Here is a 26,639-nt window from a genome sequence, read left to right as displayed (position 1 = left end):
TGATCTTCATTAACGCCATTTTGTTTTTGTTTAAATTATTTTCATTGAGTTCGATGCAAAAAAATTAAATTTTTTTTTTTACAATGTAACAACACGGAAAAATTTTTAAGTTAACCACAACAACTCTCAATTGTTTAATAATAATAATAATAATAATAATAATAGTTTGATAAAACCATAGCAGGTTTTTGTTATTGTTTTCTTTTTTACATTTCCCACATTCGTTATGGTTACGTTCCATAAGGGACGTAATAGAATAAATATAAAATTATATATATTATTCCTGTCGAATTGACTGGTTTTGACCAAAACAAAAATTTTATATTCCCAAAAAAACGAATAAAGATTTTACAAAACGACATGAAAATACCGAAAAAAAAAAAATTTACATGCGAAATGAGAGAGAGGGAGAGAGAGAGATGAGGGAGAGGGAAAATGTAAAATTATCCTAGTTAACTCTCGATTCATTTTCATCGTAAATATTTTATTGAATTCAATCCCAAGTTCCTCAGGTTCCTTGTCAATATATAAACCATCCAAATACGATTCGAAATTTTCTAAATTTAAAAACAATGAACACGGATTCATGTAATAAAAGTCCTTTGGGTTCGTCAAACAAACAAAAAAAATAATGATAATTATTTCAATTAAATTGCCACAACTATTATTATTATTATTACGTAAGAGTATTTTTCAATCAACCGATAAAAATACAAATAATCAAACGCATACGCACCCACGCACCTATCGAAAGCACAAAACTTTTTTTTTTAGTTAAAATAATAATTAAATAAAAAAAAAGAGAGAGAGAAACTGAGAGAGAGAGAGAGAGAGAGAGAGAGAGAGAGAGATAGAATAATTTAAATCTTTTTCAAAGTTTTAAAAAAACAAAAATTTACTTAATATAGAAATATTTTTACAAAATTTCGACAAATTAATTAATAATATAATCAATAATTCAAAATGAAATGAAATGTGAAGTTTTTGTTTCCGACGAAAAAAAAACAAAAAAAAAAAAAAATGGGGAGAGGGAAGGGGAGCTGAGAATTTATTTATTTAAAAAAAAAAAAAAAAAAGTGGCCCCAGATACGACAAAAAAAAAAAAAAAAATTAATTGAAATGAAATCATATTTCGACATTCGTCGTGGCCACGTTAAATAAAAATATGGAGTAACTTTTGAGCGCAAACTCATTATCATTATCATCATCATTATTATTATTATTATTTTTTGCCCCTTTTCGACCGGTAAAAATGGCCCTCGTACGAAAAATATGAATAATATTTAATATTTTTTAGCATTTGCGCGATACGAATTCGGTAAATATAAAATACGTGTACGACGGGTAATTAAATAACACAGAGTACATGGTAATTGCATTACCAAAGTGAAAAACAAAAAAAAATTAAATGATATTATTATTATTATTATTATTATTATTATTATTATTAATATTTTTTCGGTGAAAACCCGATGACATTTAAATAAAAATAATATATATATATATATATATATATATATTTGGCAACAGGTGGAAATGGAACGAACGATGATGAGCCTTAGGGATGAGAGAGAGAGAGAATATGAAAACCTAAGACCGGACGAAAAGATATTTTGGGGGGGGGGGGGAGGAAGTCCCCTATTAAAAAGATAGTTTAATTGCAAAATGAACAATAATAAAAGAAAACAGAGAGAAGAGAGAGAGAAAATCGATCTACGGTAGAGATAGTGAATAAGATGTCACTTCAATGGTTACTATGACAACATGTGGATGTTGGAAAACTGTGGAGAAAAATAAAAAAATTTGTTTTTTTACCCCCCCTCCCCTCCCTCGTGCTTTTTTTTTTTTGTTTCGATTAAAAAAAAAGGTTTACCCCATAAACATAATTTTATTATTATTATTATTATTTTTTAATTGATAAAATTATTAATTGACCCTCATGAGTACAAAAAATTAGTGCCTCAAAAATATTTACTATAAATTGAATGCTTGTGTTTCTTTCCCCGCCCCCCAATTTAATAATTTAAAATAGAAAAAGTGAAAATTATAAAAACAATGCTAAAAAAAATTTTTTTTTTTCTGTTTCTAGAAGGAAAAAAATAAAAAATCTGCATTTCTTTCTTTTTTCTTTTTTTTCGTTATTTTTATTCTCCATCAAGAGAAATTTCGTGTCAGGAAATAAATGCAATAAAAAAAAAAATAATAATAATAATAAAAGACCCTTTCCGGATTTTTTTTTTTTTTAAATTTTCAATAACTCTTTCTCTCTTTCTCTCTCTTTCCCCCTCTCTTCCCTCTCTCTTCCCTCTCTCTCTCTCTCTCTCTTTTCTTCTCTTTCTCTCTCTTTCTCTCTCTCTCTCTTTTCCTCTCTTTCTCTCTCTCTCTCTCTCTCTCTCTCTCTCATCCTGTTTGCATTAAAGTTTTTTTCCCTACAAACAACCCGAAAAAATAAATTCCAGTCAACTCGTGAGAAAATCATTCATTCAAAATATATATATGGAAAAAAAAAATTTCCCGTCCATAAAAATCATTTTGAAAAAAAAACAACAAACAAACAAATTCCAACGTTGCCATTTTTTTTTTTTTTTTTTTTTTTATAATTACTGCCACGTTTTTTTTTGTTTTTGTTTCACGGTCGTTAAAAATCATTAATAAAAAGAAAATTTTTGTTTTATTATACATTTGTTCAGAATTTTCTTTCGAAAAGAAAAACCAATGGCGATGATAATAATAATAATGATAATAATAATAATATTTAAAATAATAAAAACAATTCGTTATGGGAAATAAATAAATTTCTTATAAAAAAAAAAAAAAAAGAAAACCGTTACGAAACCCCTCAAAATTAAAATTTCCGTTGTCGTTTATCAAAAACTCCTTATTATTATTATTATTATTATTATTATGTTATTATTAATATCATTATTATTATATCGAAAAATTAAATAAAATAAAAAATAAATAGTTATTCAATGGTTTTTTGCATTAAATAACATTTTCCCAATGTTCGACATAAAGCTTTCCCTGGAATATCACGTGCGGCGACACGACGCGCGATTCTTATCGATTATTACGAATTTTCGTTAAAAAGAAAATTTTATTCCTTTTCCCGTTTTTCTTTTCTTTTTTTTAATAAATTATCCAAAATGAGAAAATGTTTCACACGTTTTTATTTTTTTATTTTTTTCCTTTCTTGGATTTCGTAAAAAAAAAAAAAAAAAAAAAAAAAAAACCGAAAGAAAGAAAAATAATTTTGTTTCCATGTGTGAATTCACCTAAATATTTAATTTATTTTTGATTTGTTACTTCTTTTATTATTATGTTTTCGATTTATTATTATTATTATTATTATTATTATTATTATTATTATTATTATTATTATTATTATTATTATTATAACGATCGTTAGATTAACACGAGCTAACATTTCCCCCCCCCCAAAAAAAAAATATATATATATGTGTATTTATTAATCGTTGTTTATTTACCATACGAATCCAATTAATAATAGACTTAACGGAAATGGTTATTTAAATTATTGCGACATTTAAATAATTAATAATAATAATGATAATGATGACGATTAAGTTATTTCTCGGATTTTAAAGATTAAAAATTCCCCCCCCCCGAAGTAAAAGCTCCTCCGGTTACAGAGGGTGTTTTTTTTTAAAAATGATTTAAGAGGTTTAACACCTTTTTTTCTAACACGATTTGAAATCTCTCCACTTTTTTTTTTTATTAAATTAGAGCTTTATGTATCCACATACCTAAATATCGTACCTTTTTCATATGTTTTTATGTTTACCGATTCTCGATTACGTCATCACGATATTTAATTAATAATTAAACAATTAAAAGGTGATTAAAAAGGAAAAAAAAAGAAAGGTACTTACCAAACAATCGTTACAAGAAAATCTAACCGAGTATGGTTGACCGCAGTCGTATCGGCTTAATATCTCCGAAAACTCGCAGGTTATGCGAGCCGCCATGTTGTCTACGTCGACTAGGTTGTCGATTATTCTAAAGCATTCGTCTTTACCCTTGAGTACTCTTTCCAACAGTGACTGTGACAGAGACTCGATAATTTTATATTCGCAGCAGTGACGAAGACGTATCGTTCCGAGGAAGCTCTTTAACCACTCGATTCCATTACCCAAATTAAAATTACATATCGCGTTTTTACGAGCATCGTCTAGGTAAGCAAGGCACGAGGCGTTCGTTTTGGATTCGTTAGGTGGACATTCTTTGGGGCATAGCAACTCGACTTCGGGCGGGGACGACGTCCTGGTGGGGAATTGCGTGGCGCTGCACGATCCTTTAAGGTCCGTAGGGCCCCCCTGCTGTTGTTTAAGGTCGCAGGCCGACAGCCACGGATTAATGGTCTCGAGAGACGAAAGCATGACTCCCGGTATCAAGACGTGGAGCAACAGAAGGACTTTGATTTCAAACTTCCTCTTTTGTATTGTGTTCTTAGAACGAGAGGAAGTACCCGTGGTAAAGGCCAAGGGCATTGTCCGCGTGCAACTGCAGCTTTGCCAACTGCAGCCTCCAGCGGGCCAAGACACAACCTCACTTCAGATGCGGTGGTGCAGCCGAGGTGCGGGCACGGGCGGTGCATCGCTGCGAGCACACGTAGCACACTGCTAACCTGTAACAATAATAATAATAATAATATCCAATATTAATTACATGTAATACATCAACAAACAATCCAAATTAAAAAAATTTTCCATTCATTGTCACCATTTATTTGAGGAAAAAAAAACAAAAAAAAAAAAACAATTTTCTTTTTGTTGGAGTGTATGATTTGATATCAATTTACAGAAAATGAAAAAAAAAAAAAAAAAAGAAGAAGAAGAAGGAGAAAGAGAAGGAGAAATTTTGAAAGTGATATAAAAAAAAAGAAAATTGAAATAGGCGGAAATAATAGAAAACGACGATGAAAAATTGTCATTGTAAACTTTGATATATATATATATAAGGTTTACACGTGTATTACGCACGCGTAATTAAATTAAATTCACCAAATTTAATTTTCAGTTTAAGTATTTTTAAATTAAACGCATTTTATAATAATAATAATAGTAATAAAAATAACAATAATGATGATGATATCGATAAGAAAAGGAAACATCCATTTGGTGTGATATTATTGTTATTGTTATTGTCAAAAAAATTTTAACTATAATAAAAATAAAAACAGTTTTATTATTATTATTATTATTATTATTATTATTATTATTAACATTATTTATTAATAAGTTTTTCTATAAAAATTTATGACAATAAAACTTGAATTTTTAATAATTATTTAATTGATTGTAAAATAAAAAAAAAAAGGCTAAAATAATAATTATTTTTCTCATGCATACAAGTTTAGGTATATGATGATGATGATGATAATAATAAATCAATGGAATAGAAAGATTTTTATTTTCATTTAAAATAATAATAATTATTATTATTATTATTAAAAAGAAATTTTCTAGACGTCATTTTGTTCATGTGTAACCTGACATTGTTATTTTCATTGCCTAATTTTTTTTTGCATCAAAAGCACATTTTTTACAACAACACAATGTTGATAATAATTGTTGCAAAGACAAGCAGTAATATTAAAATAATAATAATAATAATGATGATGATGATGATGATGATAATTATAACGATGATGACGAGGTTGATGAAAAAAAAAAAAAACTTTTTTTTTTAAATTTATCTTATGGAGAGCCATTTGAAATATGACAAAGCATTTTAACTGACATAAGAGTAAAGAGGGAGAGAGAGAGAGAGGGGGGGGGGAAAGATAAAAAAAGAAAAAAAAAGAACAAATGGTGTGCGAACAATTAGAGGAAGAAGAAGAAGATTAAACACAAAAAGAGAAAAATTGATTACTATTAAAAAAAAAAAAAAAATGAAAAGTTCTTCAGAAAAAAAAAGTAAAATAAAATAAAATAAGAGAGAAAGAGATAGATAGATAGATAGATAGATAGATAGATAGAGAAAGAAAGAGAGAGAGAGAGAGAGAGAGAGAGAGAAAGAGAGAGAGAAACATTCATGTATGTATGGTTTTAGGAAAGAAAAGTTTTTTTCCTTCTTTCTTTACTCTTTTGTGTGTGTGTGTGTGTGTGTGTGTGTGAGAGAGAGAGAGAGAGAGATTGATCGGTAATAAAGGAAAAGTGAACTTTTATTAACGACAATAAAAATAAATAAATAAAAGAGTAATAAATTTAAAAAAAATTAAATGCAAATTATTTACCTGTCCCAGACTCGTCTTGACAGATAGAACCAGAGTTTTATGTACCTGGCTCCAGATGGGTTCTCGGACGGTTCGGTCCTGGAACCTGATTTTATTAAATTAATCACTACAACAAACACTTTGACATAAACACTTAACACATCCACTTTTGTTAATATCCCTATTTTATCACCTTTATTCACATTAAATAAATAATCATTTAATTTTTTGGTTGTGATCATTCAGAGAATGTGTCTTTTGTCTTGTCTTTGACCGATGCTACTACCCTCCCTCCCTCTTATTAAGAGAAATAATAATAATAATAATAATTTATTAAACAATTAATCAAATAAAGGCAGCAGGGTTTTTCTAAGGGTTTCATTCACCCTCATTAAGAGATTTATTTTCTTTTTAACCACCGCCACAGCATCCACCACCGTCACAACTCACTCAAACCTTCACAAAACCACGTTTATTTTTTAATGTTATGAGAATACCTGTCAATTATATTCACACACTCTAACAAACAACAACACCACTTTTTGTTTTTACTTTTAATAATTATATCAAAAAGTAAATGGGGAAAACAAAACAAAAATAAAAGAAAAAACAAAATGGACAATGTTTTTTTTATTCATAATAAATATGTGTGACAAATGATATTGTTTATCACTATCTAAGATAACCGACACCATTAATCTTTTCATTTATATAATTATTACCCCACCGACATGAACCCCACTACCACACTTTTTCATTATTTAAATAAATAAATAAATTTTATTAATATTAATTTTCAAAAAAAAAACAAATTGCTATAGTTAAATAATAATTGTAAATCTCTGATAAATGATGAAGATGATGGTGATGATGATGATGATGATGATGATACATTAACACCAAATATATAAAATTTTAAATAGTAAAAAAAGGGAATGGAAGTGATAGCGGGAGCAGCACTAGTAGGACCAGCTAAAACATTAGGAGGAGCAGGAGCACCAGGACCAGGAACAGCACGAGCACCAGGACGACCAGTATTGGAAATAATAAATAAAATAAAAGGTAAAAAAATTAATATAAATGAAATGAAAATGTACAATAAATGTAATGTAAAATAAAATAATAATAACCAGGGATTGGTAGTAGTAGTAGTAGTAGTAGTAGTAGCAGTAGTAGTAGTAGTAGTTATATGAAATAAATCAATTTTCAGGGGTGGATACACTTTAGTAAAAAAAAACCAGGTTTTATCCATTTGGGGTAACAAATTTATAACGTTTTTTCAATAAATTAATATTAAACATATCTGCTGTAATCCAAATGTTCACCATTGCATCACTTTTACATAACTTTTACATAAATATTTATGTATTTTAATATAATATCACTAAATATATATATTTGCGTGTTAATAATAGTCACTTTTCACTACTTTTTTTTTATTAAAAAATTATGTATTTGTTTGAAAAAAAAGAAAAAAGAAAAAAAACAATAGCGTGCAAAAAAAGAAAAAAACAAAATGGCCGATTATTTTTTTTTTTTTTCGTTTTAATTGCAAAAACCGATATATCAAACTTAATAAATGCCACACATTTATCCGTTATAAAAAAAAGAACGCCATTTCAAAAAGATTTGAAATTTAAATGAAAAAAATAAAATAAAATAAAATGAAATGAAATAATAAAACAAACAAATTATTAATTATATGAAAACTAAACTGTCGTTTATATGAACTTTTTTTTTCCAACACCAAAAAACGATTTTTCAACCGGAAACTTTTTTTTAGTTTTATATATATATATATATTAAAAAATTACGTTTTCACTTATTTATAATAATAAAAAAAAGAAAACAATAAATAAATAAAAAAAATGAAAAACTATTTAAAAAACATTTTCACTTATTACTTAATTACTTATTTAGAAACATCGAAACTAAATTCTTTTTTCGTCGTGGTAACCGCCATCTTGGTGGCTTTTGGGGCTCGGCTTGTGCAGAGACTCCGGGCATGTCGAGAGGGGAGGTTGCCTTCCCCTCACTCCTCACTTCAACCTCACAAATGATCCTCCCGCCAGGACCAACTTTTCCCCCACCCAAAAACTTTGCTTGCGAAATCCGCCCTCGCTCAACGTTGTGAAATGAAAATATATTCAATAATAAAATCTATACTGGAATTTTACTTAAATTCTCCCATTATTATTATTATTATTATTTCAAATTATTATTTTCGAATTGAACCTAAAACTAAACCTCATTTAAAATATACAGAAATTTATCTGGCAATTGTTTTTTTACAATATTAATATTTACCTTGAAAAAATTTTCCATAGAGTAAAAAAACAAAAAAAAAATTAATAACGAAAGGAATGAAATAAATAGAATAAGAAAATAATTTATTCCGTCCATTTATAAATAAATAATTATTTTCCTTATTAATTAACGTTATAAGACTTTTCCCCACTTTTCATTTATTATAAAGATTATATTCCCGTTTTTTTTTTTTTTTTTTCTACTACCCCTACAAATTCCTTCTTACTTTTCCCTTCTTCCTCCCTTTCCCTTCCCTCCTCTTCCCACTCTTTTTATACCCCCCTCATCATAACTCTTTCTTTTCTTTCTTCTCACTCATTCCTGCCATCATCAGCCTTACTGGGAAAGAAGCAATTTTGACAATCTGACAACTTAATATTTCCCTGCGTTTTTAACAAATAACAATAATAATAATAATAATAATAATATGAAATTTCCCTCAAATTGAAAGAGAAAACAAATTTTTCCCTTTGTCAAAAAAAAAATTAATACTACTATCCATTCTACTATATTTAAAATACATAAAAAATTTGTTTTAAATGAATACTTCTTTTATTTTCATTTTTTCTTTTTTTTTTTTACTGTATTATTAATGTTAATTTTGACATTTATTAATTTTCTATAAATAATAATAATAATAATAATAATACAATATTAAAATAACCACGAAGAAAATAATAAAAAAAAAAAAAATTAACACACGATTATAAAAAACAATTTAATCAAGTTTTTTATTTTTAAAAAAGTATGAGAAAATTTAAATGGCATATTAAAGAAACGTTAAAGTCGTGCGAGCTTGATTTATGGACCAAACATTTAATTCTTCATATTCTTCCACGCAACGATTTATTTGATCGGGATGAAATCCTTTAGCAACACATCTCGATACAATATCCGCCATTTTAACACTTGATAAATCTTCATTTCTAAAATCTCTTATTATTTCATATATGTGATCTATAGGATTTGCAGGCCTGTAATTATAATTATTATTATTATTACCATTATTCGCCATTTTTTTTTTTTTTTTAAATTAAAATGAAATGAAAAATTGTCAGGCGATCATCGTACAAATTAATATTATAAATTAATTTGTTATAAAAAAAATTGATCTGCCTGTTAATTTTGCACTGTCGCTCTCTTGCTATTTCCATACATGGAAAAACAAACTTTCAAACAATGCATTTCAATTATTTTTTTTTTCCTTCTACTAGAGTACTCACTTGCTCAGCCCATCATCTACCGCCATTATGGATTGTTTTGACATTTCCATCAACCTAATCGCTTCTTGAACATCACCCTTGTCAACTTCGTTTGAATTCCTTAGTCTGGCCAATGCAGTCGACAATCTCAACACGGCTAAAAGATTTCTCGGAGATGTAAACGTTTGATCTTTGTCGTTTCTCGCTCGTTTTCTCATTTCTACATAATTTTCTAAAATACATTATTTAATTTGTAAAATAAATTTGCCCCCTACTGCGTTTAAAAAAAAAAAAAAAAATTCTCACGAGTCAACTTACGAACAATGTAATCACTGAGTGATTCTGGAATGGTCGGATTGAGCGTTTTGCATTTAGCAATATATTTTTTAAAAAAAAGAGGATCAACAGTATCGACTTTGGTTTTGGGTTGTGAATTGTGACGGTGAACGTATGTGATGTGTTGAGCAAGTCTAATAGAAAAAAAATTTTTTTTTTTTATCAGAAATTAAAGTATTTCAAATAATAAATGAAAATTTCGAAATACCTCAAATCATTATCTCTATCCGGTTGATCTCGAATCAACCATAAAAGATCAAAACGAGACAAAAGAGCTGCCGGAAGTTGAATGTTTTGTTCGACGGTTCGTTTTGGATTGTATCTTCCATAGGCCGGATTCGCAGCCGCAAGAATACTCACTCTAGCATTTAATGACGTAATGATACCCGCCTAAAAATAATACAGTAACTTTAAACCTAATAATATATATATATTGAAAATTTTAATTTTTGTAGGCATTCACCTTGGCTATAGAAATTGTTTGTTGTTCCATGACTTCGTGAATTGCGGTTCGATCATGCTCAGTCATTTTGTCAAATTCGTCGATGCAACAAATCCCTTCATCTGCTAATACCAGAGCACCTCCTTCAAGCATTAGCTCTCCCGTAATTGAATCTTTCATTACAGCCGCGGTCAAACCGACTCCAGAAGATCCTTTTCCCGTAGTATATTGACCTAAAACATTTTAAATTTTATTAATTGGAACGATACGTACTGCAATTTAAAAGGTAAAAAAAAAAAAAAAAAAAAAATTTACTTCTGACGGCAATTCTATCGATGTATGTTAAAAGTTGAGATTTTGCGACTCCGGGATCACCCATTAAACACATGTGCGTATTTCCACGAATTTTTAACCCTTCTGGCCGCCTGTCTACTCCTCCCACTAATAATAAAAGTAAAGCTTTTTTAACGTCTTCGTGACCGTAAATTTCCGGTGCCAAAGAGCTGGCCAATTTATTATACAAATTCCCCGATTGGATTTCTTGAATTTCACTTTCTGTGAAATCTGCATCTAAATTATCAACCGATTCTCCACCGCATGCTTTGTTTAAAACTTGCACAAACTAAATAAATTTAAAAGATAAAAAATTAATTATTAAATAAAATTGACAAAAGTTACTTACTAAATGTAATCTGAAACTTTTTCACTAACCTGAGCATCTATGAAGTGTTCGGAAACCAAACCCTGTATTAATTGACTGAATCCCTGACGAAGAAGAGGCAAAAAGATTCCAGTTATGGCAACATGATCTCCAGGAAGGACCAAGCGAGTATTTTCACCTCTGCAAAAGACGCTAATAGATCTTGGAATGTGTCCTACAGGTACAACATCACTCTAAAAAAAAATTTATTAAAATTTTCACATGTTTGCATAACTGATAATTGCTAAGATAATGCCAGAAAGATAAATACAAAACATAAAGTATCATTAAAATTTTGTCGATTTCTTTCTTCGAATTAAATATCATTTTGCCTTTGGGGGGAAGGGGGGGGGGAAGAAAAAAAGTAGATATATTGTTGAAGTGAAATAATTCTGTACTTACAGGTTCTTGAACACAAATTTCTTGAAATTTAATAAATTTTGATCCCCTAGTTTGCAAATGAAGTCTACCCCCAGATTTATTAATTCTACAATCATCAGAAGGACAGGTAGCTATTGGCATAAATGTTAACGAATTTACCTATGTAAAAAAAAATAAATAAATATGAAAGCATTTTTAAATTAAAATAAAACACAAAACTGTTTCAAAATTTAAACTTACTGGCTGGTAAGTTTCAGCTCCACAAACATCACAAGTATAAGTCGCAACACAAACTAATGGTTTAACTTCTGAACACCTAAAATATAAGTTATAAGTGAAAAAAACTTAATAAATCAAAAGTTTTCCATTTAAAAATAAAAAATTAAGAGAAAATGTTAAAATTTTACCTAGTAACAATCCCTCGAACAGTTATAAGAGATCCAACATGGCTAGCTTTTATCTGTCTTATAGGTAACGATTTCGAGGTGGATGAATTTTTTAAATATATTTCAAACCTTCTCATGAGTTCGGGAGGAAATTTATTATAAGGATTGTGAGATGTTGTAACACCTTCTTGCCCTTTCGTTTTTTCATCCATCATTAAACGATGTTCAATATACACATCTTAACAAAATAAATGAAAACAAAATTAAATAATCTAAAAAATTAAATTAATTGTAAAGTCAATTTTGCACTTTATACCTAAAGAATCCTTAGCTGGAACATCATGCATTTTGTATGATGGTAGCAATTCTTGGACTGTTTCATACAAAATGGAAATGTACCTTTTGGTATTTTTTAAAACCCTTTCGCATAATTCAGAATTATAACTTTCTATATCGTCTAACTCAATGTACATAGCAACCTGTTCTCTTTGTGCCAATTTAGTCATTTGTTGAACATATTTATAATTTTTTTGCTTATTTCCATCTAACTCCATAAACTCCGTCAAAAATGATTTAAAAGTTTCTGTAATATAAAAAAAAAAAAAACAATTATAATGACTCTTGTTCATGATATATGCAAGTAATGAATAAAAACTTGTATCTCTTTAGTATTGCAATTTTTATAAATTTTTTTCAAAAAATAACTGAAGATATTTATAAAATAACTAGAATTTAAAATTATTAATGTAAAATTAAAGCTCGAATTTAAGAAAAGAAACGAATAAAAATGAAAAGTTAGTATTAAAGGTTGCACGCCATGAGGTCACCATTTTAATTACGAAAAAAAACCGAAAAAATAAAGTTAGGATTAAAAAAAATAAAAATAAAAATAAATAATATCTTACTTTTATCTGTGTCATAAGTATTCGTCACTTTTTTCGACATTTTTTCCACCAAAACTTGTACAATATATTACTTAAAATATATGAACGCCTTCCCCTGTAGAAATCTTCATTCGCGCTCTTTCTCAGCATCGTGCCTCTAGACAAAAAATTATGTTAATATATTTTTACACAATGTAAAACCTGTCGAATTATTAAATTATAATAACATTATTATCAAAATTCTAATTAAAACTTTATTATAATTTCTTATTATTTCATTAACCTACAAATAACAAGCTAATAAGCCTAAGTGAATTAAATTATGGCAAAAATATTCGTGATAAAAAAATCTAATGAAATGAATTATTTAAGTGCAATAAATATAATATAATAAGTTTTTAATCATAGTATATTAAAAAATAAAATAAAATTTTTAATTTACCTTGATTAAAACAGATAGAAAATAATTTATTACAATAAATATACTTCGTGCTATCGCCGAAGAAACCTCACATGTTAATGAGAATAGAAATATTCACGTGGAAGATTACGTGGAAGTAGAAAGTGTGCTTCTAGAAATCTTACACTATTTAATGGTAAATGACGTCACTCGAAAAAAATTTAAATTTTCGCGGTTAATTTAAAAAAAGAAAAACTGGTTAAAATTTAGTATATCATTTAAAATATCTAACAATGATCATTTTAAAAAATTAAAATTTATTTTATTAAAAAAAAAAATTTAATGCATAAATGGTAATACAACTTCCTATATGATTTATTAATAAGTTTTTTTTTTTTTTTTGGCAAGGGATTATTCGTTTAATGAAATCCCTTTTTATTCAAATCACATAAATACGTTAATTTCGCACTATTTTGTCCCTAATAAATTTTTTTTTTTTTTGCAATAATATAAAAAAAAAATAGCCTTGCTAAAGATATTTATTTATAATATATTTTTATCTTAAACAATAACCTGGCACATGAATTTTTCTTCCTTGTTGTTTACAATTCTGTATGTTTTTTCAATAGTTTTGATATATTTCATTGTTTTACTGTTTTTATCTTTGCCAAATGCATTTAAAATTTTTATTTCCTTAATAAAAAAATTTTTTTTTTTTATGGCATATTAGGTACACTTACTTACATTAAATCTAAAATCAGAATTGTGACATTGAAATTATAATTTTTTGGCTGTTATAAAATTAACGGGATATTGAATAATAAACAATTAATATCTCATCTAATATTTAATAAATTTTTTCCCTGTATTTTAAAAATTGTTTAAAAAAAATGGATGCTTAGACATCAACACACACTCATTGTTTTAAAATAAATAAATTTAATATACAGCTGAAAGGGATTTTTTCATTCACAGAAAACATGGTTGTCTTTGATAGAATGTGTGTCTGTGTAAAAATGTTGTTGTTGTTGTTAATGTTTTTTATATTTTTTAGTTAGTAACGAATTGAATGAGTAATGTTATGTGACTAATGCTGTTTCATTTGAAAGGATTTATGTCTTTGAATCAATTACATAAAAAAATCAGGACCGAAAACTCTTCTTTTAAATCATTTTTAACTTAAATTAAATAAATACAAAAGATTTTCCCTGAGATTAAAGTAAATAAAAATCTAACATACAACTTAAAACATTAAAAAAATTTCATTTTCAAAGGGTAAAAAAAAAAAAAAAACTAAATGAATAAGTCTTCGTTGATGACCTAATTCCATAATTCACCCCCTTTCCTTTTGTGTATCATAAGGGGTTGGAAATTCCAGTAGATAACTTGAGGTCATTGGGTAATTGACTTCCCTTATATTAGTCATTCAAATTTTTGCATACTTTTTTTCCCACGTTGGTACGGAATGTATATTTCGTGCAAATCTACAAAAAAAAAAAAAAAATCAGTGACGAATACAGGAAAAAAAAAAAAAAATTTAATATGAAATATTTTATTTGATATATAAAAAAAAAATTTCATACATATATATATTTCCTTTCTTAGAAAAAAATTTTTTTTTTTTTTTTGTTTTGATTATTTTATCATAAATAATTCTGTATATCTCAAAAACTTTATTTAGCTTAAATTTTTTTTTTTTTTTTTTTTATTTCCGCAAATAATAATAATAATCGACTTTCTTAAATTTTGGTTTTTTTTTTTAAATTTCTTGTTGGAATTGGTCAACTAACTAACCCATTGCCTACATGACAATTCATCCATAACAAAGCGGAAGAAACAATTGGTCCTCCCACAAGTGGTTTTATGTCAGGCAATTTAGATTATAGTCATATAAGAAAATATAACCTCAGTACCACATAAAAATAATTACATGCATTACCAGTTGTAAATAACCTTAAAAACAATCAACCTCTTCCTGAAAAATAAGATTTGAGTTTAACTATTGGATAACTATTATTATTATTCACTCATAATAATTAATTATTGAGAAAAATTAAAATAATATTAATAACAACAACAACAAAAAATGAAAGAGTATTTTTTTAATTTGCTTATTTTGCAAATAATTTAAACTTGAAACTTAACTTGATTAAATTCATACCAACAGATCTTATTATAAAGATTTCTTTACAATTCTTAAAAAATTAATTTCTCTTGATTCATAGTTGTTGTTGTATCTCATAAAATAAACTATATGATTTATTATTATTATATAATTTTTTATAATTCTTAATACAAATTGTTTTCATGAATATAGTAAAAATAATGGGAACACAATTCAAGTATAAGGAAAAATGGCTACTGTTAGATTTGCCTACATATGTATACTGTTTGGCTCTGAAGTTTTGAGAGCTATTATATATATTTAGACCAATACAATCCATTCACTGACTATTCAATCCATTCATTGATTATTCATCTGTTATAGCATTGGTGAAACCTTGTTTATAACTGTTTAATGGCTAAGGGATGAATGAGGTATTTGTCCCTTTTTCCCAATTTAATGGAGAGATTGTGTTATTAGAATAAACAAAACCAAAACAATCAGATATAGGGAAGGAAATTAAATAAAACATACATAAATAAAGGTCTACATTATGTATAAATCCCTCAGAATTAATTGTGGAACACAATGAAAAAAAAAAAAAAAAAATTGGGTAAAATCGAAAATGAATTATTATTAAACATGAAAATAAAAATTTCAAACAAAATACATGTGTTATACTTTTAAATTCGAAATATTAAAGCGACTTAAATGTTAATAATAATTTAAAACATGATAATTATACTCTTATTTAAACAAAATATACTTAACGCTTCACATTAATGTGCCACGACGATATGACAATCCGCCATTTTGAAATTTCTTAATCAATACATAGCGCGGGAAAAATGATGATGATGGTGAAACCGTCAACGAACGAACGGGGAGAGGCTGAGAATGAGTCACGATATTTTAATTTACATCGTCGTCATAGAGAACAAATCAAGTCCAGTACGGTGCAAACTCGATTTGAGAAAACATACGAGTTTGAAAAAAGCGGGATTTAATTGAAAAAAAAAAAATTTTTTTTTTTTTACCGCGGTTCAATTCGTATTTTTTTACAAAACGGTTTTGAAAAGTATAGTTTTTATTTTTATTTTTTTAAAATCATTAAGTTTACAATTATATGTTTTATTTTTTGAGTTAAAAAAAGAAAAAAGAAAATGTGCTGTTCTTGTTCGTAATAATTTTTTTTGAAAACGTTCTATAAAAAAACCGTTACAAAAAATTTTCTACCAAAAAGGTTTTTATTTATATATTTTATTTTTTTCTTATTAATTAACCATTTTTTTTATGTAATTTAAGGAGCTTTAGATGGTAATTTATTAGTAATTGTTATTTTGTAACTTATTAATAAGTAAAAATGTGTTTTTTTTTTTTGAAAAATTTTTCACAACACAATTTTCAAAAGGGTTTCATAATATTTCAACCAATTTAAGTAATTTTTTTTTTAAATTAAATAATTATAATATATAATTTGTTTGTTATCAAATACCATTACTTGACAAAATATTATTTACAGTTAGTTATGATCAATGTTTGTGTTAACACAAATTAAAAAAAAATACTGAAAGATAATTTAATGTTTTTCGATTGTTAAAAAAAAATTACACCATAATTTTTTTTTTTTTTGAAACTTAAATAATTTTAAACGTGGGTGGATTATCATTATGAAAAGTCCTCAAACAATAAAAAGTTGCCAATCTCTCTCATTTTTTTAGATAAAAGACAAAAAACTGTAATGTTTCTAAGGTCATTATTCAATTTCCTCCATTTATATAAAATTGTTTTAATTTTTCTCTCTCTTTAACTCGAACCCATTTATAAAAATTAAATTTAAATCAATTCTTGTCGTCTTAACCTTTACTTATTGATTAAAATAAAAACAAAAATTTTACCTGAATAGTAAAATGTTTTGTTTTTATCAATAAGCATATTTTTTTTTTATTCGATTTAATTCCTTTCTTAATAAAATTGATTATTAAGTAAATTTTTTTATTGTTATTATTATTATGGGGTAAATTTATGGGTCACTAAACAACATCCGAGTCATTTCATGTGTAATTTATAATTAATTTATTTTATATATTCATAAAAATAACAGAAAGATTATATTAAAAAAAAAAAAACATTAAATTATCTATAACTTAATTCGAACATCATTATTATGTCAATTTTTTTTTTTTTTTTTTTTTGAAATAATTAATGAAAGCACAATTGAATTAATTATTTATTTATTCGATATTATTTTATGAATACTTCAAATAGTATTATTCGACAAGTATAAAAATATTTATACGATTAAACATAAAATGTGGAAAAATTTACTCGATAATTATTTTATTAACTTAAAAATGGAAAAATTTTAAAACTTGATCGATATAAATGTTGATAATTTTTTTTTCTTTCTTTTCTTTTAAAAAGTCAATCAATCAATCAATCAATCATTTTATTATTATTATTACTCTATGAAAGAAAAAAAAGAAAAGAAAAGTAAAAAATGAATTAAAAATTTTTTTATTATGGTTTTTTAGTGTTTTTTTCTTTCTTTCTTTCTTTCTTTAAACAAATAAAATCTTTTAGGGGCTTTAAAATTAGAACGACAAATAAAATATTTATTTTTCATTATTATATATCATTAATGATAAGGAAAATGTTGATAAGATAAACCAATTAGCAATTATTAAGCAAAAAAAAAAAAAAAATTTTTTCTTTTTAAAGTCATCTAAAGCTCCTATTTTAAATATATATAATAATAATAATATATAATAATATTATATTTATGTAAACAGAACAAATATTATTATTAGTTAATTATTTATAAGGAAAAAAAAAAAAATATGAACTTTACAATAGAAAAAATGAAATGTTATGAATTAAACAAAAGGCAAACAACAACAACAACAACAACCGCAACAACCACAACAACATTCGAGAGGAAGAACAAATCAATGGATTTATTTCTCCTTTTACGAATTTTATTTTTTTTTGGATTTTTACTATCGAATATCGATGTGACATTTGGACAAGTTAATAAAGCGATGGTGAGTTAAAAACAATTTTTTTTACAATAATAATAATAATAATAATAATAATAATGATAATAATTGAAATTTATTATTTAAAAAAATTAATGTCGTAATTAAATAATTAATTATCTGTAAAATATGATTTTATTACTACGATTAATTACGTAAAACGTTTTTTTTTTCTTTTTTTTTTTTTTTGTTTCGTGCAATTAATTTAAAGTTAAAATTATTATTATTATTATTATTATTATTATTATTATTATTATTATTATTAATTTAAATTTGTTACGCGACGACGTATGACGTAAATAAGAATTGTTTGTTTGTTTGTTTGTTGGACAAAAATGAACGATTTAAACTTTTTTTTTTTTTTTTTTTTTTTTTTTATTATCCCATTGATCCTAACCTTGTCAAGATAAAATCAAAGTTGGATTTTCACACAGAATCAAATTATTATTATTATTATTAAAATGTCTGCAGTCACGTTTAGCCTGGCTATCTTAAACATTTTACTTGTCACCGTAATGGATATTCTATAACGTCACGCTTTAATAAAACCTTTTAATTCTTTATAAAAAAAAAAAAAATTATTTGCTTCATTTTTATTATTATTATTATTATTATTATTATTATTATTATTATTATTAGCACAAAGTAAATAAAAAAACCTTGAGCTATATATATATATATATATATATTTCTGTTGATATATATATATATAAGCTTTAACATGCAAGGTGTGATTGACACCGTCATTATTATTATTATTATTATTATTATTATTATTAGTGAATGAACGTTGTACACTAAAATTCTGCTTTCACATTTATTTTAACAACAACAACAACAAATTCTGATGAAATCGTTTGTTAACGAATTAAAAAATGTAATTTGTCATTATTATTGTTATTGCTTAAAAAATTATAAAAAAGTCATAAATCAAAACAAAAAAAAAAGAGAGAGAGAGAAAATTGTTGTTGATATTAATTATTAATATTTAAATCACAAACAAACAAACAAACAAAAAATAATAATGATGTATCACGTGTTATTAAAGTCGTTATAATAATAATAATAATAATTTATTCCAGTCAGATTTTACTAATTCATAATTATTCAACTGATTTTTTTTTGTTTTAATGTTAAAAAAACAAAGAAATATTTTAATTAATCTACTCTAATTCATATAATTAAATTCTACCCAGGGGGAGGGGAGGGGTGCCATTTATTTGACTCATCATCATCCTGCACGATAAAAAATTTGACTAATGCAATTTGTACCAAAAAGGGGAGAGAGAGGCGGGGGGGGGGGAAATAATGAATGAATACAAAATTCAGAGAAAAAATTCTTTTTTAAGAAAAAAACAAGTTTTTATCATCATTATTATTATTATTATTTTTATGTTTATGTTTATTTCCAGACGGTGAACGAAACCGATTCCCCAAACATACAAACTAATACTTTTGGCAAACGTTTTGTTGTTGTTGTTGTTTTTTTTAATATTAATTTATTACTTGCAAAAAAAAAAAAAAAAAATGTTTCATTACAAGTTGGCGGCCTTCATTAAAAACGTAAAATGAAGTTTTTTTTTTCCTCTTAAAACAATATCAAAAGTTTTTTCTTAGAGATTTAAATAAAGCGGAGCCATCAGAATGTAATTAAGTAAATTTTTTTACGTCCTCCATTGTAAAATCCTTCCTCGATTAGGGTAATTAGAGTCGAAATTATTGTCGTTTTAATTATAAATATACAAAACTCTAGTTCAAGGTCAAGGTTTTTTCACTTAAACTATCCTGTGATCGCCACCGACACCCCCCACGACCACCCCCTACCACCTATATCTTTGTGCGATTAATTTGAATCCCTTAAAAATTTTCTTTTATCGATACCGGAAACGGAATGGCAGTATCATATTTTTGGCAAACTCAAAATTTTTTATTATTATTTAAAATAAAAAAAAAAAAAAAAAACCTTGAAAATTTTCTAAAGGTATTATTGTTGTTGTTGGCATGCAGCCGAAAAATCATCCATTCTCAACATCAAGTTTCCCCTCCCCCTCCCTTCCCCCAAGAGATAGATTCCTCCAAACGAGCCTTTATTATTATTATTATTATTATTTTATTTATTATTTACTTGCAGATTTATTTATCTAAATATGGTTACTTACCACCATCGGCGAGTAATCCATCCTCTGGAAATCTCATTTCCGAAGAAACATTTTCCGAGGCCATTGCCGAACTTCAAAGTTTTGCAGGCTTGAACGTAACCGGTAGGTACATACCTTTAAAAAAAATTATAAAAATTTCGTTTGTGACGTTTTGCAAGTTTTAGTTGGTAAAAATTTTTAATGACGTGAATCATTTTCATTGTAATTATAAAAAAAAAAAAAAAAAAAAAAAACTTGATTTATTTAAGTTAGTATCTAACGAGCGAATTAAATTTTTTTCTCTCTCGAATGAATGAATGAATGAATAAAATATTCTTCGTAATCAATCAATCATTCAATCGATCATTCTTAATCTCATATTTAAAAATAAAAAAGTTATAAAACTAAAAAAAAAAATTTTTAATTTATCTTTTTTTTTTTTTTTTGTATGAAGCTTAACACATTTCCTGCGATTCAAGGTTTTTTATAAAATCGAAGGTCCTTCAACCTACCGATTGCACATTATTTACATATATATATATATATATATATAACACTCAGATAATTTACAGTAAATAAGATAATTTAAAAAAAAAAAAAAATTATTTGTCATTTTTTTTTTTTTTTTAGGGAAATTAGATGCGGATACTTTGGAACTTATGGAAACGCCCAGATGCGGTGTAAAAGACAAAGTCGGAGGTGTTACATCAAATTCCAGGAGTAAAAGATACGCATTACAAGGTACATATATAAACAGGTTCAGCCCCCCCCCCTTTTTTTTGTTTTTATTTTAAATTACATTCTTGGGAAGGGAAAAAAAAACAAAAAAATATGCTTACCTGGTGTTCGACTATAAGAAATAAGAGGTTTCAATAAACAATTTCTTCTTTGTTATGGTATTATTATAATCAGGAAACCATAAAGAGGCGGGGAGAGACGAAGGGGGAGGAGTCATCGGGCGGGTGGCTTTCTATGACAACCGTAGAACATCCTGCTCAACTCTCTCTCTCTCTCAATATAGAATTATAATGCTTCCGCCGCAGATACCTGAAATTAGTTATTTATATTCTGTTATTTTTACGGTTGAACAATTCTCAATTTATATTTATTTACTAGATTTGTGTTTACTGCCAAAAAAAAAAAAAAAAATTTTTTTATTTACAAATCCAACTATTCTAACGTGAATGTGAAAAATTCATTTGTATTAATTTACTTAAACTCGAAAATTTTCTACGAGGGAAGGGGGTGGAAGGGGAAAGAAAAATATTATTTTTCACGTAACTTATTACGTAACGTATTGTACGTCCTTTAATTCTATCGATTTAATTTTTTTCCCGAACATTGAAGGGGGGGGGGTCATCGTTTCTTTCCCATTTTTTTTTTTTTTAAACCGTTAAAATTTCCATTTTAAAATGAATATTCATCAATAATAATAATAATAATAATACATGAGATAGTTAACTTAACACGGTGAATGATAAGGTATTAATTATTATTAACGCTTACCTCCTCCATTGAATGGTAAATGATTCATTTAGGCTGGAGTTTATTTTAATTCTTGGAATGATCATTTTCTAAATATTCTAATTGTTTTTCGTTAGGAAATTTTCAACCGTTTCGCGAATGATGAGACCCTCTCTACGACTGACCTTCACTCCTTTTCAAAACCTTCATTTACATTTCCATCTTTTTTAAATATTATTATTATTATTATTTTTGTTTCGTTAATAACAGGAAGCAGATGGAAAGTACATAATTTGACTTATAAAATTTCAAAATATCCGAGAGCTTTGAAAAAAAGCGAAGTTGATTCCGTTGTGGAAAGAGCATTTAAAGTTTGGAGTGATTACACGGATTTGACTTTCACGTTGAAAAAATCCGGATCTGTAAGCAATTTTTTTTATATTTTAAATTTAAATTTAAATTTAAATTTAAAAAAAAGGAAAAAATGAAAATTAAATTGAAATTTTTTTTTTTTTCTTTACCAGGTTCATATAGATGTTAGATTTGAAAGAGGAGAACACGGAGATGGAGATCCTTTCGATGGACGAGGAGGAACTCTGGCTCATGCCTATTTTCCAATATACGGAGGCGATGCACATTTCGACGATGACGAAAGATGGACGGTCAAGTCGTACAGTGGTGAGTTACGGTTTTCAAACTGAAAATAATATACGAATCGTTAATTTCGATAATTAAAAAAAAAAAAATTTTTTTCCCCTTCAGGTACGAATTTATTTCAAGTTGCCGCTCACGAATTTGGACATTCTCTCGGACTCTCACATTCCGATATAAGAAGTGCACTTATGGCTCCCTATTACAGGGGTTATCAACCGTATTTCGAATTGGACAGCGATGATATCAGAGGGATTCAGGTATTTACCACGTTTTGAAAACAATTTTTTTTTTACTAAAAGGCGGTAAAATAAAAATTTTTTATTTATGATGTTTAGATTTTATATGGGAAAAAATCCGGGAATAAAGGAACCACGGAATCTCCCAATTCGATTTACGACGATGACGAATTATGTTCCCTATCATCCGTGGATACAATTTTCATAGATGCTAAAGAGAACACATACGTTTTTAAGGGTGATAAATATTGGAGATTGACGGATGACGGCATGGCACCAGGTTATCCGAAAACTATATCCAAATCATGGCCTGGATTACCATCGAACATAGATGCTGCTTTCACGTATAAAAATGGGAAAACGTATTTTTTCAAGGTTGGATGTCCTGAAAATATATAGAAATGAAAATATGGAAACCGAAAAAAAAAAAATAACCGTTAAATTAATTACATTTACAGGGTGATAAATATTGGAGGTTCAATGGTAAAAAAATAGACGGAGATTATCCGAAATATATATCGGAAGGTTTTGCTGGAATTCCAAACAACGTCGACGCGGCATTGGTTTGGAGCGGAAATGGAAAAATTTATTTTTTCAAAGGTAATAAGATAAAAACCCTTTGAATTCCAGAAAAAAAAAATGTTTTCTAACACCTGATTTTTTTAAAAAAAAAGGTTCACAGTTTTGGAAATTCGATCCTTCGGCAAAACCTCCCGTAGGAAGTAAATTCCCGAAACCTATTTCCTACTGGGAAGGTATCCCGGATAATTTAGATGCCGCTTTACAATACACGAACGGATATACTTATTTTTTTAAAAAAGATGGCTACTGGAGATTTAACGACAGAGGATTTAAGGTTAGTTAATATCAATTTTTAAACGATGATAATGAATTAAGGTTCGAAATGATTGATTGATTGATTTTTCCTATATAGGTCGACACTGATCAAATACCATTTCCGAGATCTCTTAAACACTGGTGGTTGGGATGTAAAAAAGCAACGAGAGGAACATTAGGTAATTTGGCACATTATAAATTACAAGAGAACAGTTCATTAAGTCAAATTCAAGAAGAAGAAGATGAGAATAGAGAAAAAGTAGACGATGTCATCATCGACAATGGTAAGTTTTCTTTTCATTATTATTTTCCAAAAACTTTTAAAACTCGCCATTTTTAATTAATCTTTAAAGATAAAAAAAAAAAAAAAAAAAAAAAAATTCTTATTTTAAAACTGTCTGCTTGTATAACATTTTTTTTATAATAAGAAAACTTTTTAAATTTCTGTTACTTTATAAACGATTAATAATATATGTACATAAATATAACATACACAATTCATCCACACATCATATATATATATATAAATGAAAACAAAAAACTATTCGATTGTTAGAAAGCGGTGGAAGGAGGGGAGGAGGGGAGGGGAAAAGACACACAGCATTAAAAAAAGAACAAGTGGAATTTTGGTTGTTTTCACATTTGAATTTTTCTTTTCTTTTTTTTCTTTAAAGGTCACACAAGAAAAAGAAGAAAATTAATGACAGAGAGGAAAAATAAAACACAAACAAGAAAACTATGTATATCTCTCACTCTCTCTATCTCTCTTCTTGAAAACAAAACTTTATTGAACTGTTCTCGATTATTACTTTTAACTATTTGTTTGTTGTTGTTTGTTTGTTTGCACTGTCGTTTGTTTTATATATATATATTTTTTTAATACTTATTTGCTTGTGTTTTGCTTTGAAAACAATGGGGGAAGGGAGGGGGGTTGGAAAAACAACTAAAATACATTGAATGACAAATGCATTGAATCGAAAGCACACAGACAATTACATAGATTATATGGTTGTTATGATGACAACAACCACAACCACCACAACCACCATCACCACCATGTTATCGTTATCACAATATAACAAATTTTTTTTTTTTAACATTTAATATTTTCTATTAACATGAAAGTAAAATATGGTAGTAAAGGTGTTGGAAAAATAATCGATACTAACCAAATCAGATTAATATTAATAAAAACAATTGAAATGTATATAAAATTAATTCGACAAATCAAAATGAAATGTTTTGCCCATGCTGCAAGAACGAGTATTGTTGCACTTAAACCAGACATAAATGAATTTAAAGATTCTTATATAAACTAACTATTGTTTTAAACATTATTGTTTAACAAAAAAACATGAACACACACACAATCAGTTTGTTGTTTTTTGCACACATAATCAGAGCACTTGCACGCACTTTTTTTTTTTTTTTTTTTTTTTATTACTTCTAAATTTTATGTGTATATATTTACTGCACAAGTAATTACTAGTGATTTTAAAGATATTTTTGTATTTATCACGAATTGAAAACCAAAACCGAAAAAAAAAAACGAAACGTTGAAATTATAGGTACGAAGAAATCAACTTACCTAACACAACCACGTTGGAATTTTTTAAATTCCTGGTAAGTCATATCCCATTTAAAACAATCCGCCATCTAAAAAACAAATAATGTATATATACATGTATATTAAATATCATAAAAAATGATAAAATTGTGCCCATGTTTAAAAAAAAAAAAAAAAAAAAAACTTACATTTATTTTTCTATCATTATTATTTTTGATTATTGGTATTTCTACAGGTGAATTTGAAGATTCGGATGATTTTCGATGACGATCATAATTATATGTTATTCATCTTAAAAAAAAAAAACGTTTTTTTTTTTTAAACATTCTGAAGAAGTAAAGACTAGTTTACAAAATAATAATAATAAAATATTAAAAATAATTTAAATTTAAAACAAAAAAAATTGGAATCTGTTAATCTAATCGTCTTCTCATCGAAAAAAACGCGCATCATCAAAAACCGTTACGATCTAGTTACACTTCAGTTTTTTTTTTCTTTGTCGCCAACTTAACAATTTTAAATTTCAATTTTAAATTAAAAAAAAAAAAAAAAACCAAAGAGTTTTATAAAAGTAATTAATTATTGTTTTAAAATACGTTGTAGTATTAAATTTATAAAAATAATTATATTATTATTATTATTATTATTAAACGTGTGTGTAAAAATATTATTGAAAAAAATTTATTACATTCGTTTAACGGAAAAATTTAGTTAGTTTAATGTCAAAACAACACAACTCACACACGAGCGTAATACGAAATAAGCAAGATGGCGCACACACAATTTTTTTAAAAGTTTTTTTTTTTTTTATATAAATGTTAATAATAAAAGCAAAATATTATTATTATTATTATTATTATAATTTTGTAAGTGTGCAATTATAAAAAAAAATTTTTTTTTACATTTTTACATTTTTGTTTACTTAATGAAAATTATTTTGTTTTGTTCTCATCAGTTTCTCACAAACATTATTAATAGTTCCTAATATTTTGCTTTATTTAAATTACCAAAGTTAATAAATAAATAATTGATTGTTACTTAATTAATTAGTTTTTCTGCTGAAAAATTTAAAAATGCTAAAGATTATTTAAAAAAAAAAAAAAAATTTTTTATAAATATATAAACATATCAATTAGATGCTTAAAGTTTTCATTTTGTTTGTTTGTTAATAAACATATGTGAAATCATTTTTTTAAATAGTTTTTTGGTGTTTGTCCCTTTTAATGATAAATTAAGCATAGGTTGTTGTTGTTGTTGTTTTGTGAAGTATTAGTAGTGTTGATTAAATGTGAAATAATATTAAATTATAATTAATAAAATTAATT

General features: G+C 26.4%; 3 protein-coding genes across 3 annotated transcripts; 1 reads left to right on the top strand and 2 right to left on the bottom strand.

Moving 5' to 3' along the window:
- Window positions 1-3,743: 3,743 nt before the first annotated feature.
- Window positions 3,744-4,511, bottom strand: Phum_PHUM302730 (uncharacterized protein; the record flags this gene model as incomplete). Its single annotated transcript, XM_002427172.1, has 2 exons — window positions 3,744-3,767; window positions 3,894-4,511. The coding sequence occupies 2 exons, from the start codon at window positions 4,509-4,511 to the stop codon at window positions 3,744-3,746; spliced, it is 642 nt and encodes a 213-aa protein (XP_002427217.1).
- Window positions 4,512-9,314: 4,803 nt separating this feature from the next.
- On the bottom strand, window positions 9,315-12,937 carry Phum_PHUM302720 (DNA replication licensing factor mcm7, putative; the record flags this gene model as incomplete). Its single annotated transcript, XM_002427171.1, has 12 exons — window positions 9,315-9,519; window positions 9,769-9,979; window positions 10,066-10,217; window positions 10,292-10,473; window positions 10,547-10,758; window positions 10,841-11,125; window positions 11,233-11,419; window positions 11,628-11,765; window positions 11,847-11,922; window positions 12,014-12,230; window positions 12,309-12,575; window positions 12,898-12,937. 12 exons carry the CDS (start codon window positions 12,935-12,937, stop codon window positions 9,315-9,317), a joined length of 2,172 nt encoding a protein of 723 aa, XP_002427216.1.
- A 7,372-nt stretch (window positions 12,938-20,309) lies between these two features.
- On the top strand, window positions 20,310-24,087 carry Phum_PHUM302710 (Matrix metalloproteinase, putative; the record flags this gene model as incomplete). The annotated part of the gene is made up of 10 exons (XM_002427170.1): window positions 20,310-20,399; window positions 20,550-20,679; window positions 21,187-21,297; window positions 22,291-22,442; window positions 22,545-22,698; window positions 22,783-22,931; window positions 23,010-23,285; window positions 23,369-23,510; window positions 23,585-23,766; window positions 23,845-24,087. The coding sequence occupies 10 exons, from the start codon at window positions 20,310-20,312 to the stop codon at window positions 24,085-24,087; spliced, it is 1,629 nt and encodes a 542-aa protein (XP_002427215.1).
- Between the last annotated feature and the right edge of the window lie 2,552 nt (window positions 24,088-26,639).

The sequence above is a fragment of the Pediculus humanus genome, genomic scaffold, assembly GCF_000006295.1.
Source record: "Pediculus humanus corporis 1103172107689 genomic scaffold, whole genome shotgun sequence".
NCBI classification, from domain to species: domain Eukaryota; kingdom Metazoa; phylum Arthropoda; class Insecta; order Psocodea; family Pediculidae; genus Pediculus; species Pediculus humanus.
This window is presented reverse-complemented; position numbering and strand designations above follow the sequence as displayed.